The following is a 14,119-nucleotide window of genomic DNA, read 5'->3' on the forward strand; positions in this document are numbered from 1 at the left end:
TGTGGTATGGCAGTGACCATGAGCTCTCAAAGGCTATATCAATGGAACACAACCCTGTCCTATGCTTTAGTCTCACCCTTCTCTGGTCTTTGTATTAGTGCTGTCTCCCCCTAAATATTATACCTTCTTAGTGTTGATAATTTCCATCTTCTTCCAGATTTTAGAGACTTCCTTCTTTTTATTCTTTCCTCCCTCCTTCCTTTTTCTTTCTCCCTCTCTCTTTCTTTCTTTCTTTCTTTCTTTCTTTCTTTCTTTCTTTCTTTCTTTCTTTCTTTCTTTCTTTCTTTCTTTCTTTCTTTCTTTCTTTCTTTCTTTCTTCCTCCCTCTCTCCCTCCCTCCCTCCCTCCTTTCCTTCCTTCCTTCCTTCCTTCCTTCCTTCCTTCCTTCCTTCCTTCCTTCCTTCCTTCCTTCCATCTGTCTCTCTGTCTCTCTCTTCCTCCTAGACCAAAAGCAAACTTTTCCAGAAGGTGGCACAAGCAAGTATTTAGTATTCAGGAGAACCCTTAATCTTCCCACTGGAGAAAAATGGTTACCTAAAAAAAAAAGTAAAAATAGCTTTATATCTAATACTGAACCTCAAGCCCTGACTGCTATTTCTGACCCATGTATACCCTCCCAAGATCCCAGATGGCAAGAGTTCTTTCATTCCTCTAAGTTCTTTCAAGGTGTTTTTTTTCTTTCTTTTCTTTTTTAAACATCTCCAACTACTTAGTGATTCTGAGTGCACTAAAAGGTACTGAGCAAATATATAGAAATAGAAAACTCTAAGTGGTTTCCCACTGGGCTCTATGGTCACACCCACCTTGCTGGGTCTTTAGATCAGTGGCCACCTGCCCACAGGTTCCTGTTGGTTATCTAGCCAGGAAGACTAAACATGCCTTTGCACAAAAACATTTTCTAACTTAGACATTTCCCTGAATGTCAATATGACCAAATTACATTTTTTTTTGTCCCTACACTGAATGCCAGAATTTAACTGCCCTCACAACCCAAGCTCTGTCCAGTGTGGACAGAGGTATCTCTGAGTCTTCATAATTCAACTCAACTCAACACATGTTTGTTAAATGCCTGTTACATGTAAGGCATTGTGCTAGCAGCTATAAGAAGCCCTAAGCTAAACTAAGGACCTAAGGGAAACACAGGCTACACGTAAGTAGCCTGGGTGGTTCTAAATTGGGTGTCAAGATGCACAGGGAAAAGAAAAGGGGAGACAAGAGAAAGCAGTTAAGGAAATAAAGACTATATTAGGTAGTCAGTCTGACCTTTAATGAAGTCATTTTTGGGGACAGTATTTGGGAATATTTATGAGGTAGCAAGTATTTTTAACATGTGACATTTGTTAAACTATCCACTGATTTGGGGCATCTTCCTAATTAAAAAAAAATTCTTTGTTGGTGACTTAGATTATATTTACTGTCCCTAGCCCTAGACTGGAACAAAGACTAGACTTGAGATTTCTCTGGTATAAGAAGCTCCAGATGAGGAACTTCCTCTACTAACTTCTCTGAAACTTAGATTCTAGAGCAACTGAGAGGTTAAGTGGTTTCCCTAGGGCCACACAGCCAGTATGGGACTTGGATTCATATCTTCCTGGCTTTAAGGCCAAGTTTCTGGCTATTGTACCACACTATCTCTAAATCAGAGGTACTTAATCTCATGTCTGTAAACTTATTTTAAAAAATATTTTGAGAACTTGATTTCAGTTAGTTTCCTTTGTAATTAGTTTCAACTTCAATTAATTTCAATTAGTCTCATTGGTAATCCTATGTATTTTATACATTAGAAATATTTCATGCGTTTACAATTTTTATGCATTTAAAAATATTTTCCTGAGAAGGTGCTCTATTTGTTTAACCAGACTGCCAAAGAGGTCCATGATACAAGAAAGCTTAGGAGCTTTCTAGACCTAATAGAATAAAAATGAAAGGGCAGGCAACCAATTATTTTAATTAAATATCAGCTTGTTAGGTTTCAAGTCTCCAGGTCTCTGGGAGCACTTGGCAGGGCACCTTTTCTGTTTGGTAAATGTCTTAGAATGCTTCACTGAGCATTTGCTTCAAGACTTTTTTTTTTTTTTTTACAATGTTGTGCCCTCAGTAGGCCTTCAAGAAATACTTATTGAATGAATGAATTTCAACAAACGCAATAAGTATTACTGTGTGCATTACAGAAAGAAAGTAGATCTGGCTACCTCATCATGCTAAAAAAAAAAAAGCATTCTTTCTCTATGTGATAGCTATTAAACCAAATGGTTGATTAACAAGAACAATTATCTTCTACAGGCAGAGAGAAAGATAGCAGAACCCAGCAGGACCAAGAGTTAGGGATGCTGTAGGGCATTGGATAAAAGATGAAAGGCAGTGCAGTATCATGGAAAGAGCACTAAATGAGTGGGTAAAAGACCTGGGTTGCAGTCCTGGCATTATCTCTAATTAGCCATGTGACCTTGGTTGAGTCAGAAGTCATTTTGAAAAGTCTGTTTTTGTATTCGTAAAATGAGGATAGTAATACTTAAACTACCAATCCTTCACAGGGCTGTTTTGTAACATTTTGTAAAGGACTAGATAAATCTAAATTATTCTTATTATATAAGCTGTCCCAGAAGCCTCCGCGCAGTTTTAAGCTTTAAAACCTTTATTTTTTAAAGCTTTCAAAGTTCTTCTCAAAGCTAGTATTTATAATCCTACTATGCATTTATAGATGATAAAAGCGGCATTTAGACGACACCCAAAGCCCCCTCCCTCCTATTGCTCCCTATTGTAATGAGATCCAATGTGCCCTGAAATCCCAGGGGACTGACAGTTGAGTGTATCATGTAAGAGAGGGGGACAAAAATCTCTCCTCCCTCCTCAGCCAGTTATCTTAAATCTGTTGTCATATCCGATCATTTCCAACTTCACAACATCTGTCATGTACTTTTAAGAGTTTCCTGTACAGACTTTCATAACCTTGGGACTCCTGAAATAGCTTTTTAATTGGGTCTCACTGACTCAAGTCTCTCCCCACATCAATATGAGCTGCCCAAGTGATTTTCCTTAAAGCAGGTCTGATTATGTCATCCCTGTTACTCCGACAAGTTTTACAGTGACTCCCTATTAACTTCAGGACCAAATAGGACATGTTCTGTTTGGCAGTGAAAGCCCTGGACCATCTGGCCTCTTTCTATCTTTTAGTCATCTTAAACTTGACTCCCCTTCACCCTCTCCCTTCCACAAATTCTGGTTACAGCTACACTGGTTAATATCCTCATCCTCCTCTCTGCCTTTGAGCTGAAGATCCTCATGCCTAAAATACTATTTCTTCTTACATCTCCCTCTTAGTTTCTCTGGCTTCCTTCAAGACTCGGCTCAGATCTCACCTTGTGCAAGAGAACTTTCTCTGATCTACTCACATATATGCTGTATATACACCTAGTTATTTACATACTATCTCTCCTATTAGAATGTAAGACAGACTAGTGCCCCGACCAGTCAGCTTTTCCTGAGCCCCCTAGCTGCTAATGACCCCCCCCATTCCCTTGTATCCATTTTGTACATACCTATATATGTAACAGTTGGCCTCCAAGATTGAATGTAAACCCCTTGAGGGCAAGGACTGTTTCTCTTTTTGTCTTTGCACCTCTAGCTAGTATAGCTTCTATCACATAGGGATGCTTGATAAATGATTGGTGACTGACTGATAGCATCTGAAGTTATCAGCAGAACACAGTAACCATCTCTATGAGTGGTGATACAACATAAAGTATCTGCTTTGGAAAGAACATGGGTATCCTGGATGGGGTATAGAGGAAATCATTTGAATGCCAAGTGACTACTCGGGCAATTAGAAAAACAAAGCCTTTTCCATCTAAGAGAGATGTACTAACAGCCCTTGGTATGCTTTGGATATTTTAGGGGCGAACAGTGATTTCTTCCATAGGTACATAAGGAAGAAAAGAGAATAAAGGCAACCTCATTTCTCTGACTTTCACAGAGAGCCCACCCCACAACCCAGGAGCTATCCCATTTATGTCACAAGAGAAAGTCCACACCCATTTCAGAGTGCCATGGTGAGAAATTTCTTCAGATCATCTAGACATGCGAGCCATTTCCCAGGAGGCATGACCTCTTCGTTCAGAAGCATAGCATCAGGGCATATCTGGGAAATGCCACAGCAGGACGTGTCTGGGAACTCAAACTGCTCAGCATTATGGAGAACAAAATTCCTCGTCACCAGCCCTACCATCTGTTCTCCTCATTTCCATCAATGTTGCCATGAGCAGATTCTCCTGAACATATTTTCAACTGGTCTAGGTCCCTGTTGAATAAGCCTCTTCAGACTGGGTCAGCACAAACCTCTAAGCAGCATCTGCAGTCAAAGCCATAAGATATAACCCCTTGGGACATACCCTTGGGCCTATAGTGGATGGGAACTCAATGCCATAATATCTGAAAAAGAAAACTGCTGCAGCCAGATATACTTTCATTGCAGGGCTGCCTAAAGTCACTGATTCTCTTCCTCAAGCAGAAGATCCATATCTGAACCCTAGCAATTTCCTCTAAGAGACACAGAAGCCAGGCATTGGGGATGTCCAGGGCCAAGGCATGGGGATAGGAGAGGAGAGGGGGAGTCATTTGTGAGGAACAGAGAGAAGGCCAACTTGGCTGAATCAAAGAGCCTGGGAGAGGGAGTAATACACAATGAAGCTTTAGAAAGATAAGTTGGGGCAAGATTGTGAAGGACTTTAGAAGCTAAATAGAGGAATTCATATTGTATCCTAGAGACAACAGGGAACCATTGGAGTGTATTAAGCAGTTGAATCTGATCTGTGCTTAAGGAAAATAACTTTAGCAGCAGAGTATAGGGTGGTCTGCAGTGAGGAGAGACTTGGGGAGGCCCATTATGAGGCTGTTTTGACACTCTAGATGAGAGGTGATGAGGGCTGTGTGAGCAGAGAAAAGAGATTGGATTAGAGAGACATTGTAGAGATATAAATGGCAAGTCTTGGCAACTGATTGGCTATGTGGAGTAAAGGAGAGTGAAGAGTCAAGAATAGGACCAAGGTTGGGAACCTAGGAGAATGGAGGTGACAGAAATAGAGAAGATTGAAAGAGGGAAGGGGGACCAAAGGTAATGAGTTCCATTTTGGACATATTCAGTTTGAGATGTCTCTGACATGTATCAATTTGACCTAGAGCAGGGGTGCCCTGGACTGGATCAGGGGTTCCAGACCTCCTTGCCCTTGTCCCGTGATCCTGATATAGCTCTCAGGGGAGGGTTGGAGAGTTCTTTAGCTCTAAGACGTTGTGCCTTCCCATTTCAGTATTCTCTATGCTGTTTGTCAGTGTTGCCAAGGGAAGATACGGTCTAAATAGGATACAGATAGTATTGGCACAACAAAGACCGATGAAAAAGATCATCACTGAAAACAGGAAAGGAAACAATAGAATCTTCCTAAAATGTCCTATGGTGGTGACCCCACCCTCACTGGCTTCTCACCATCTAGCATCACATTTATGATCCTCTATAACCAAGCTCCAATCCATATTTCCAGTCTTACATAGAACTGATCCCCTGAGCTGCAGTCATTTTGGCCTGTTCAGCATTTCCTAAACACACATTGGGCTTTTCAGTCTTCGGTGTTTGTTTTTATGCCATTTCCTCTGTCTGGAATGCCATTTCCATATATCAGTCTTACTCACTCTTTGAGGTTCCGTCTGAATGTTCTAGCTCAGGGACGTGATGACCAGTCTTTCCAAGTTCTGCCATTACCTCCATTTTGTCTTTTCCTGACCAACCCATTTATAACATCTGTCCCCATCCCTGTGAATGCCAAAACACTCAGTTTGTTCCTCTCAGGGGGGTACTTATCATATTCTACCGTGTACCACATCTCTTCATTTGTGTACATGTCTTATCTTTCCTACTAGATTACAAACACAGTGATGGCAAGGTTAGTGAATGGCACATCCTTGAACCATGCATAGTACTATGCTTAATACCTACTGAGTGAACAAAGGCGAACTTATGTGGCTTTCTCTGTTCTGAACTCATTTGCAATTCCATCTGGCATCTCTACTGTAATGATATTTCAACTTTAGCTTCTTTCTTCTACTAAATCCGAAGGTGGAGGAATGAGATCCCTGGGATTCATCTTGGCCACAAGGCAGACATCATAGTTGTCGTGCATAAGGACATCGATGGCTACAACATTCCACTGATTTTCCCATGGGTTCAGCTCCCAGATTTCCTTGGAGATAATCTCATGCCGATCTGAAAAATAGTGAAAGGTATATTAAAGTGTTACGGGCTTTTGTCAAATTAATTAGATCAAATGTCATCCTCCTCATAAAGATTGCAGTCTAGTAGGAGTTCATATTTTAAAATTCATGGTGATACTATGTGCATAGACTGGGGGTAACAATGGGAATTCCTCTTGGTCTGTTAGTAGGCCTAGGCCTGAGAACTGAGACCTGAGCATGAAATCTGTCCCCTTCTGGTGGGCCACCTGCTGAAAGACATGTACAATTAGAGGCTACTGCACATAGATCCCAATGGGAAGGGGCCACCTCTCTGTATCCCCCAAGCAGGGGTTATATCAAAGATAATTGGCCACTAAGATTGGCCCACTTAGTGGGTTTCAAGCAATTTAAAAAGTACTTGTTGGTTAATTGATCAATGTATTCCTGAAATGTTATATGGCTGCCAGTCATGGAATCTGACAGTTTCCAAGGAAATACGGTTGAGGATAATCCAAAGGATAGTGAAGAGGCATGTGGCAGGGACAAGCAGGCTACAACACATGACAAAGACAGTTGTACTGAAGAAAGTGGGTAAAGGATGGAATCCGAGACACATGTAGCGACTCATGTAATAAGAATGAGGAATGGCTGATGGGGAGTTTGTGTGATGCTTTGGTGCTGATGTATTGTGAAGAGAATTCAAGCATTTTATGTGTTGGGAATTGGCATGCCGAAGATACAAAATGAGGGAAGTGTGTGATCTCTCTGGGGGACAAAGAGGAAAGTCAGTGAGGCTGGAATTCAGAATAGGTGAGGGGGAAGTGTGTGTGACAGAAACAGGCGAGGTTTGCATCTATGGACTGGAATGGATTCTCTTTAGTCATATTTCATCACTTCCCTCTTTCTACCCCTTTTACCTTAGTTTCTTTTTATTGCTGCAACTGACCCCCCCCTTTTTTTTTTGTCAAGTGGCTGTTTTGCTTTGTTCTTGAAATGAAATCCCTTGGCATTTTTTTTTCCAAGGAAAACTCTTCTAGATAAACCTAGTTTATCTATAAAACTAATTTTATCTACTGGGGTAACGTTTTCTTACACTCTTCATGTTGCTAGATTCACTTCTTTCAGTCATTCCAGAGAAGTAGAAGCAGGTCCTGTCCTGTTTCCTCCTTTGTCCAGCCTCCTCAGCTGCCACCAGTCCGTGTGTGAACCCAACAAGGAATGTCATTGTGCTTTGGAAGCAGCCTGGGTAGGGCCAGGTGGTAGATGCACCAGAGATTGTTTGTACTGGCACAGGGCTACATGCCCTGCCTACTTACTACAAAGCCAACAAGCCCACCCACACAAAGTCAGGAAAGGCTTTCCTGCAGCCCAGCCAACCTTTTCCCTGGACCAGGGAAAGATGACATGGACAGCGTGCTCTCTCTCTTTCTCTCTCTCTGGGTTTCTGTAATGAAGGCAAATGACTCCCTTATGTGCTTGGCACTGTGCCAGAGCTCAACCCCAGCTAAGGCAGTTCTGAGGCAGTCTCTTTATTCTGTTCCCTGGCTGCGCTAAGCCTGGGTCCTTCTAGTATGGCCTCCCTCTTCTACCTTCCATAGCCAAAAGGCCTTAGTCAGTAAACATTTATTAAGCACCTACTATATGCTAAGCACTGGGTATGCAAGGAAAGGTAAAAGACAGTCCTTGCCCTCAAGGAGTTCACAGATTATGGGGGGACAGCATGAAGATGACTCTGTACAAAAAAGCTTTATACAGGATAAATAGATGATCAACAGTGGGAACGCACTAGAATTATGAGAGATTGGGAAAGACCCCCTGTAGAAGGTTGGATTTTATCTGGGACTTGATGGTAGCCAGGGAAGCCTGGAGGTGGAGATGAGGAAAGAGAACATTCCATGTGTAAGATGCAGCCAGGGAAAAGCCCAGGAGTTGGGAGCTGCATGGTGTAGTGGATAGAGCACCAAGCCTGGAGTCAGGAAGACCTGAGTTCAAATCTGGTCTCAGATACTTACTAGCTGTGTAACTCTAGGCAAGTCACTCATCTGGCTCTGTTTCCTCGTCTGTAAAATGGGGTTAATAATAGCATCTGCCTTTCAGAGTTGTCCTGAGGATCAAACTGATACTAATACTCATAAAGCACTTTCCAAACCTTAGTGAGTTATATAAATGCTACCTGTTATTAACTAATCTGGGCTGATACAAACCTGATACCTTCCCTCCCCTCCCTTGAAATGCATAACATATGTCTCCAGCATAATATTGGTACTACTCACCAGTCCCTTAAATATCTGTTGGCTTATTCAGCTGCCTGTCATGTACTTCTGGTAATTATTGAAACCTTCATCTTGAGGGTCCATACCAGATGACAGACGAGCATGTTAGTGTGTTTATTAACTAACACAGCACTTTATTATTAGCTACTGATTATTACCAGGTGATGAAACCTACACCATGTAACACCTCCCCCTGCTTTCCCTCCTTACCCATCCTGGGAAGTTCTTATCTTTCAGAACTTCAACTTTTACTTTTTTGTGGGGAACAAAAAATAAGCTCATCATTCAGTGTCATTTCCACACAGAGAGCATGGCTTTGATTTGTGAATCAATGTCTGTCACATGGCCATGTACAAGGGCAGAGTCCAGTCCTCAAAGCCCTGGATCCTTTCTCAGATTTATCAATGGATGACTTATTCAAAAAATAGTGCTTAGATGTTAGAGGACTTTGGACTCTCACTGCTTTCAACCCACATTATGTAGAGCCATTCCAGTGGGCATCACGAAATAGGGTGCTTGGATCCCAGAGAAACGACTTATCTTCTCATCCTATATCCTCTAATGTTTCAACTACAGCATTCTCTGGGCCAAGCTCCATTATATTGGCATTTCTCAATTTAATTTGTTTTCAGTAATGTACAATAACTACTCTAATCTGTATGCTTTCATATATAAATCACATAATGGATGAGACTGGGGGAGAGCAAACTTTTATGGGAGATCAGTCAAAATAAATAACTCCTAACTTTGCCAGCGTCAGAAAAGGATGCTTCTGAGCTGCAAACTTATTAGGTCAGCAGGAAGATGGTAGTAACAACACTGGCTTATACATGTACAAGCTAAGGGATGTTCCAATTTTTTTATTTGCATCTGATGGGATAATTTATATAGATGAAGGCAGAAGATATATACATATCCTGTTAATTGTTTGCACACATGCCTGTATATGCACATTTATATAATTCACCTGTGCAGAAGGATCCATATTTTCAACCTAGAGGAAGCATATATTCTCAGATCTCTTTTAAATAGTCTGTCCCGTATGAAGGTTGGATTGAATAATCTCTAAGATTCCTTAAAGCATTATCATTTTACAACTGTGTTTTGGGATTTGCCACATCTGCTGGGTGGGGCCTCTAAGGCTTTTGTGTATCTTAGACAAAGTTTATTCCCAACTATCTGGTAGATAGTAATTAATATATGTCCTACTTTGGGACAGTGGTTTGGGGCTTTCACTGGCACACATGTAACTTATCACAAAATACTCAAGTGCCATGACAAATGATATTTTCTGGCACTAAAAATGTGCATTGATAAAAAGAAATATTAAGAAATACCCTATGTTTTATTCCCTTATCTGGTGTGAGCTAGGTAGGTCTTTATCTTGCCTGACTCTAGTCCTGACTCTTGATGGGATGCCTCTAGTAAAAAGGGTCATGGGTCTAGCTGTACAACCTGACTTCAACCCAGTTCTGGAGGGCTCTGGGGGTCCCTTGGACTTTTTTTTTTTGCCTTTTGGAGGGCAATTGGGGTTAAGTAACTTGCCCAAGGTTTTTTTGTGTGGGTGTTAAGTGTCTCAGGCCGGAACTGAACTCAGGTCCTCCTGACTCCAGGGCCGGTGCTTTATTCACTGTGCCACCTAGCCACCCCTACCCTTAGACTTTCTTGCATATAGATTTAGATCCAGAGATATGGAAGTCTATATGTCACCATGAGTGGGGCTTCTACTAACTAGTACTACATATGAGAGTGGTTGATGGATTCAGTTCAGGATCTAGGTCAAATGAAGTCACCAAGGATTCCCTTACTGGAACAGCTAAGACCTTCTGGAAGCAGTTTCTAGAAGGTCCTGGGTCTTTGGAGGCTCCAAGTGTCCCAGCTCTAAGGATTTACCACCTAAAGCTCCCTGGCTTGTCTTTCTAGGACCCCCCAGATCTTAGTGGTCCTCAGTGTAGGCTGGAAACAACTAACAGGATGCTACAAGGAGTGTGTGGGGGTTTCTACCATGTCTTTACATCTCTGAGCCACAGAGAAAAATTGAGGAATCCTAACAACACGCCCCAAGGGAGATGACCAATTATCAGTTGATGATGGTATACAACTCTGAATTCCATAACTACTGAGCAAAACACAGATAATGTGACTGCTAATGCAATAAACAGCATAATTGGAATTTTTATAATAAGAGGATAAATAAAAATGGCAAATAAGGAATAGAAATATAATATCACTAGTCCCCCAAAGAGGAACAAAAATCAAAGAGCTTGGTTTCATTTTCCTGTCTTTATAGTGTCTTGCACATGGTAGGCATTTAATAAGTGTAACTGAAAATGATGATATTGTCTGCATTGATCAAATGAGATTATATTTGTAAAGTGTTTAACATAGAGCCTGGCATATAGTAGGTGCTTAATAATTGTTTATTTCTGTCTGCCCCTTTTTTCTTCATTGTGTGGCCAATAAAGTTAGAAGCATTCACAAGGCGAATTTTGTCCAGTTGTTTCAGTCGTGTCCAACTCTTCATGACCTCATTTGGGGTTTTCTTGGCAGAGATACTGGAGTGGTTTTCCATTTCCTTCTCCAGATCATTTTATAGATGAGGAAACTGAGGCAAACAGGGTTAAGTACCTTGTCCAGGGTCACACAGCTAATAAGTGTCTGAGGCCAGATTTGAACTCAGGAAGATGTGTCTTCTTGATTTCATGCCCAGCATTCTATCCACTGAGCCACCTAGACTTTGTACTTACCCAATTGTAAACTCAATTAGTCAATCAAGGCTCTTATACCAGAAGTCAACTATTAATGTGTAAAAACATTTTTAGAAGGAGATATGTTATTTCATGTTGTAAATTGTAAATTCCTATCATGTTTGCTTTACTAGTCAGTCAGGCTTATATTAACTAAGTATTTGTGGAATCAGGAGTTTAGGTCTGTCAGTTCGGCATTACTGCAAAGGTTGATGAATAAGCTGGACATTGACTCTCCTAAAGGACCTAAAGGAGGCAGAACAGAAAGTCCCTGCACAACTTACTGTAAAAAAAGCCTATTAAAGTTACTTGTTTTCATAATGTTCTAGTCACAATTCTGTCACTGCCTCAGTAACTCAACTTTGAAATCCCTTCATTTTTCTTCCAACTAAGTATTACCTCATTTATCTATTTGTCTCACTATTTTAAGAAGATCCACTTTGGTTAGCTTAATGGAGAGGTTGGCTGTGGCAACGTGTCTAGTCAGGCCCTCTCCTTGGACCTGTACAAAATAAAGGAATACCTGGAACTTCTGGAGCACTCAGTACTTTCATCAACATATTTAAGTAAGAACAATGTAACATGGCAGAAAGAGTGATAGACTTCGGTATGGAAGACCCAACTCTGCAAACTGGGAAAGTCATTCAGTCTCAGTTTCCCAAAGTAAAATGAACAGGCTGGATAAACATTTAAGGCCTCCTTTCAGTTCCAAATCTATGATTTTATGAGTCATTAAACATAAAGATAATTTAAAAACAAAACCATAGGATGATGCATAAATACTTGATCACTATTTCCCGAATAAATGAATGGATGAAGCTTTATTGACTTCCCTTATCCTGAAGCAAGTGTAAATGCAATACATTTGTATGGGATTAAGCAATTTCCATAGCTTAAAGCACCTAGAGGAACAGCTTATAATATTTATAATGATTTGGATACCATGAATTTTTCAAACACCAAAGAAGAGGTCAGATTCCAGAAAGGTCAACACCCTTATTGAACAACTTCAGGGAAGAGAGTTTTCTATTATTAGACATGAACAATAATGAGAGAAATGATTATTAATAACCAATATCTTGGGGAGATTTAGAGCTCTCCCCTTCTTCTAAATTCCTCATTTTAAAAAGTCCAATTTCTTGAAAGACAACCCCGATAATGAGATTGCATTAAATCTCCTCATCTTGGTCAGACCCCACCCAACCTTACAACGGAATTTAGGTGGGGAAGCCCATGGTGTTCTATTCAAGCTTGGGTGGAGACAGATCCTTTTGTCCTTATAGCCCAAGGCTGGGGTGATCTGGGTATAGAGATATTTCTACTTAATGTCATTTTTAGCCCCTCATTGAACATCTAATGGTATATAAACAGTGAGCCAATCCCATGATTGTTTTTGGTTTAAGAGAGACCAAATGACTATCCTTTTATTAATACTGGCCTTATTCATAAAATGATTATATTACCCAGAACCTATATCTCTCGAACCTTTTAAAACATCACAATATTAGCTAGGAGTTACTGAAGAATCATGAAAGAATTGACCTACCTGTATAGAGACAAGACTATGACATATCACCAAGGTGATGGATTAGGATGAAGTCAATGATTCCACCTCCACAGCATCTCTAGAACCCCTCCACTTCCAAGTTCAGGCTCTTAACATTTCTCATCCGGAGACTACAATAACCTAATAATCAACCTTCTTGTCTCTAATCTCTTCCTTTTACAATCCATCCTCCAGTCAGTCAATCAATCAATAAACATTTATTAAGTACCTATTATGTGCCAGGAACTATGCCAAGCACTGGGGAAGCCAAAAGAGGCAAAGGACAGTCCTTGCCTTCAAGGAGCTTACAGTAGAATGGGGGAGACAACATGGAAACAAATATATGCAAAGTCAGCTTTGTGCAGGATAAATAGCAGGTAAGTAACAGAGGAAAGGCCTCCATGTAGCTGTGAAATTGATATTTCTAAAGCATAGGTCCAAGCTTATGGTCCCTCCTTGCTCAGGTAGCTTTAAAGGCCCTCTATTGCCTCTAGGATAAAACAGAAATTCCTTTATTGGTATTTAAACACCTTCAGAATCTGGGTCCAGCTTATTTCCCCATACTTATTTTACATAATTTCCCCTTATCCATGATACATTTCATACAAACTGTGACATGATACATGACAGCCCAGATCTACCTCTTTTACAATTCATCCCTCCATACTTGATTACTCTCCCCTCAAAGCTCAGCCCAAGTACCAGTTCTCACACTAGGCCTTTCCTGATCCCCTGATTTCTTTGTGTTTATTTTTTTATATGGAACCACTCTTTCGAGCAAGCATTTTGTATTGAAACAGCCTTTAGAAGGAGACCTACTCCAGACAGATGGAGAAAGAGCTGAGTAGGATACTGCATATCTTTGTAAGGGATGTGACTGGTTGTAGATCTTCTTGGGAGAGAGATATGTGTGGTTCTAGAGAGTCTTTAGGGGAGGGTACACGAACAGAGGACACCCAAGGGAGTAGAGAAGAAAAGACTTTAGAAGCTACAGACATGTAGGCTCCTCTAGGTGTCCCTGATTTTCACCATATATAGAGACTTTAGAGAGAGAACCTCTATGCAGCAGAAAGGAGAAAAACCGCTTAACTTCAGTGTAAAGAGACACTCTCAGTTCCTGATGTAAAGCCTAGCTTACTTGCTTGCTTTCTTCCTTCTTTCTTTCTTCTTCTTTTCTTTCTCTCTCAGTCTCTCTTCCTTCCTCTCTCATTTTTTTCTCTTCTTTCCTTCCTTTCATCTTTCTTTCTCCTTTCCTTCCTTCCTTCCTTCCTTCCTTCCTTCCTTCCTTTCTTTCTTTCTTTCTTTCTTTCTTTCTTTCTTTCTTTCTTTCTT

At 40.7% G+C, this 14,119-nt stretch overlaps 1 protein-coding gene across 1 annotated transcript in view; it reads right to left on the bottom strand.

Moving 5' to 3' along the window:
- Positions 1-3,542: 3,542 nt before the first annotated feature.
- KBTBD12 (kelch repeat and BTB domain containing 12) overlaps positions 3,543-14,119 on the bottom strand; it is a 79,894-nt gene continuing 69,317 nt past the window's right edge. Inside the window, exon 6 of the mRNA XM_069083820.1 lies at positions 3,543-6,252. Coding sequence (XP_068939921.1) covers positions 6,077-6,252 — 176 coding nt within the window. The 3' untranslated portion in view covers positions 3,543-6,076. The remainder of the gene's footprint in view (positions 6,253-14,119) is intronic.

The sequence above is a fragment of the Petaurus breviceps genome, unplaced genomic scaffold, assembly GCF_028583685.1.
Source record: "Petaurus breviceps papuanus isolate PSGF00001 unplaced genomic scaffold, PetGlider_PUasm1.0 174, whole genome shotgun sequence".
Taxonomy (NCBI): domain Eukaryota; kingdom Metazoa; phylum Chordata; class Mammalia; order Diprotodontia; family Petauridae; genus Petaurus; species Petaurus breviceps.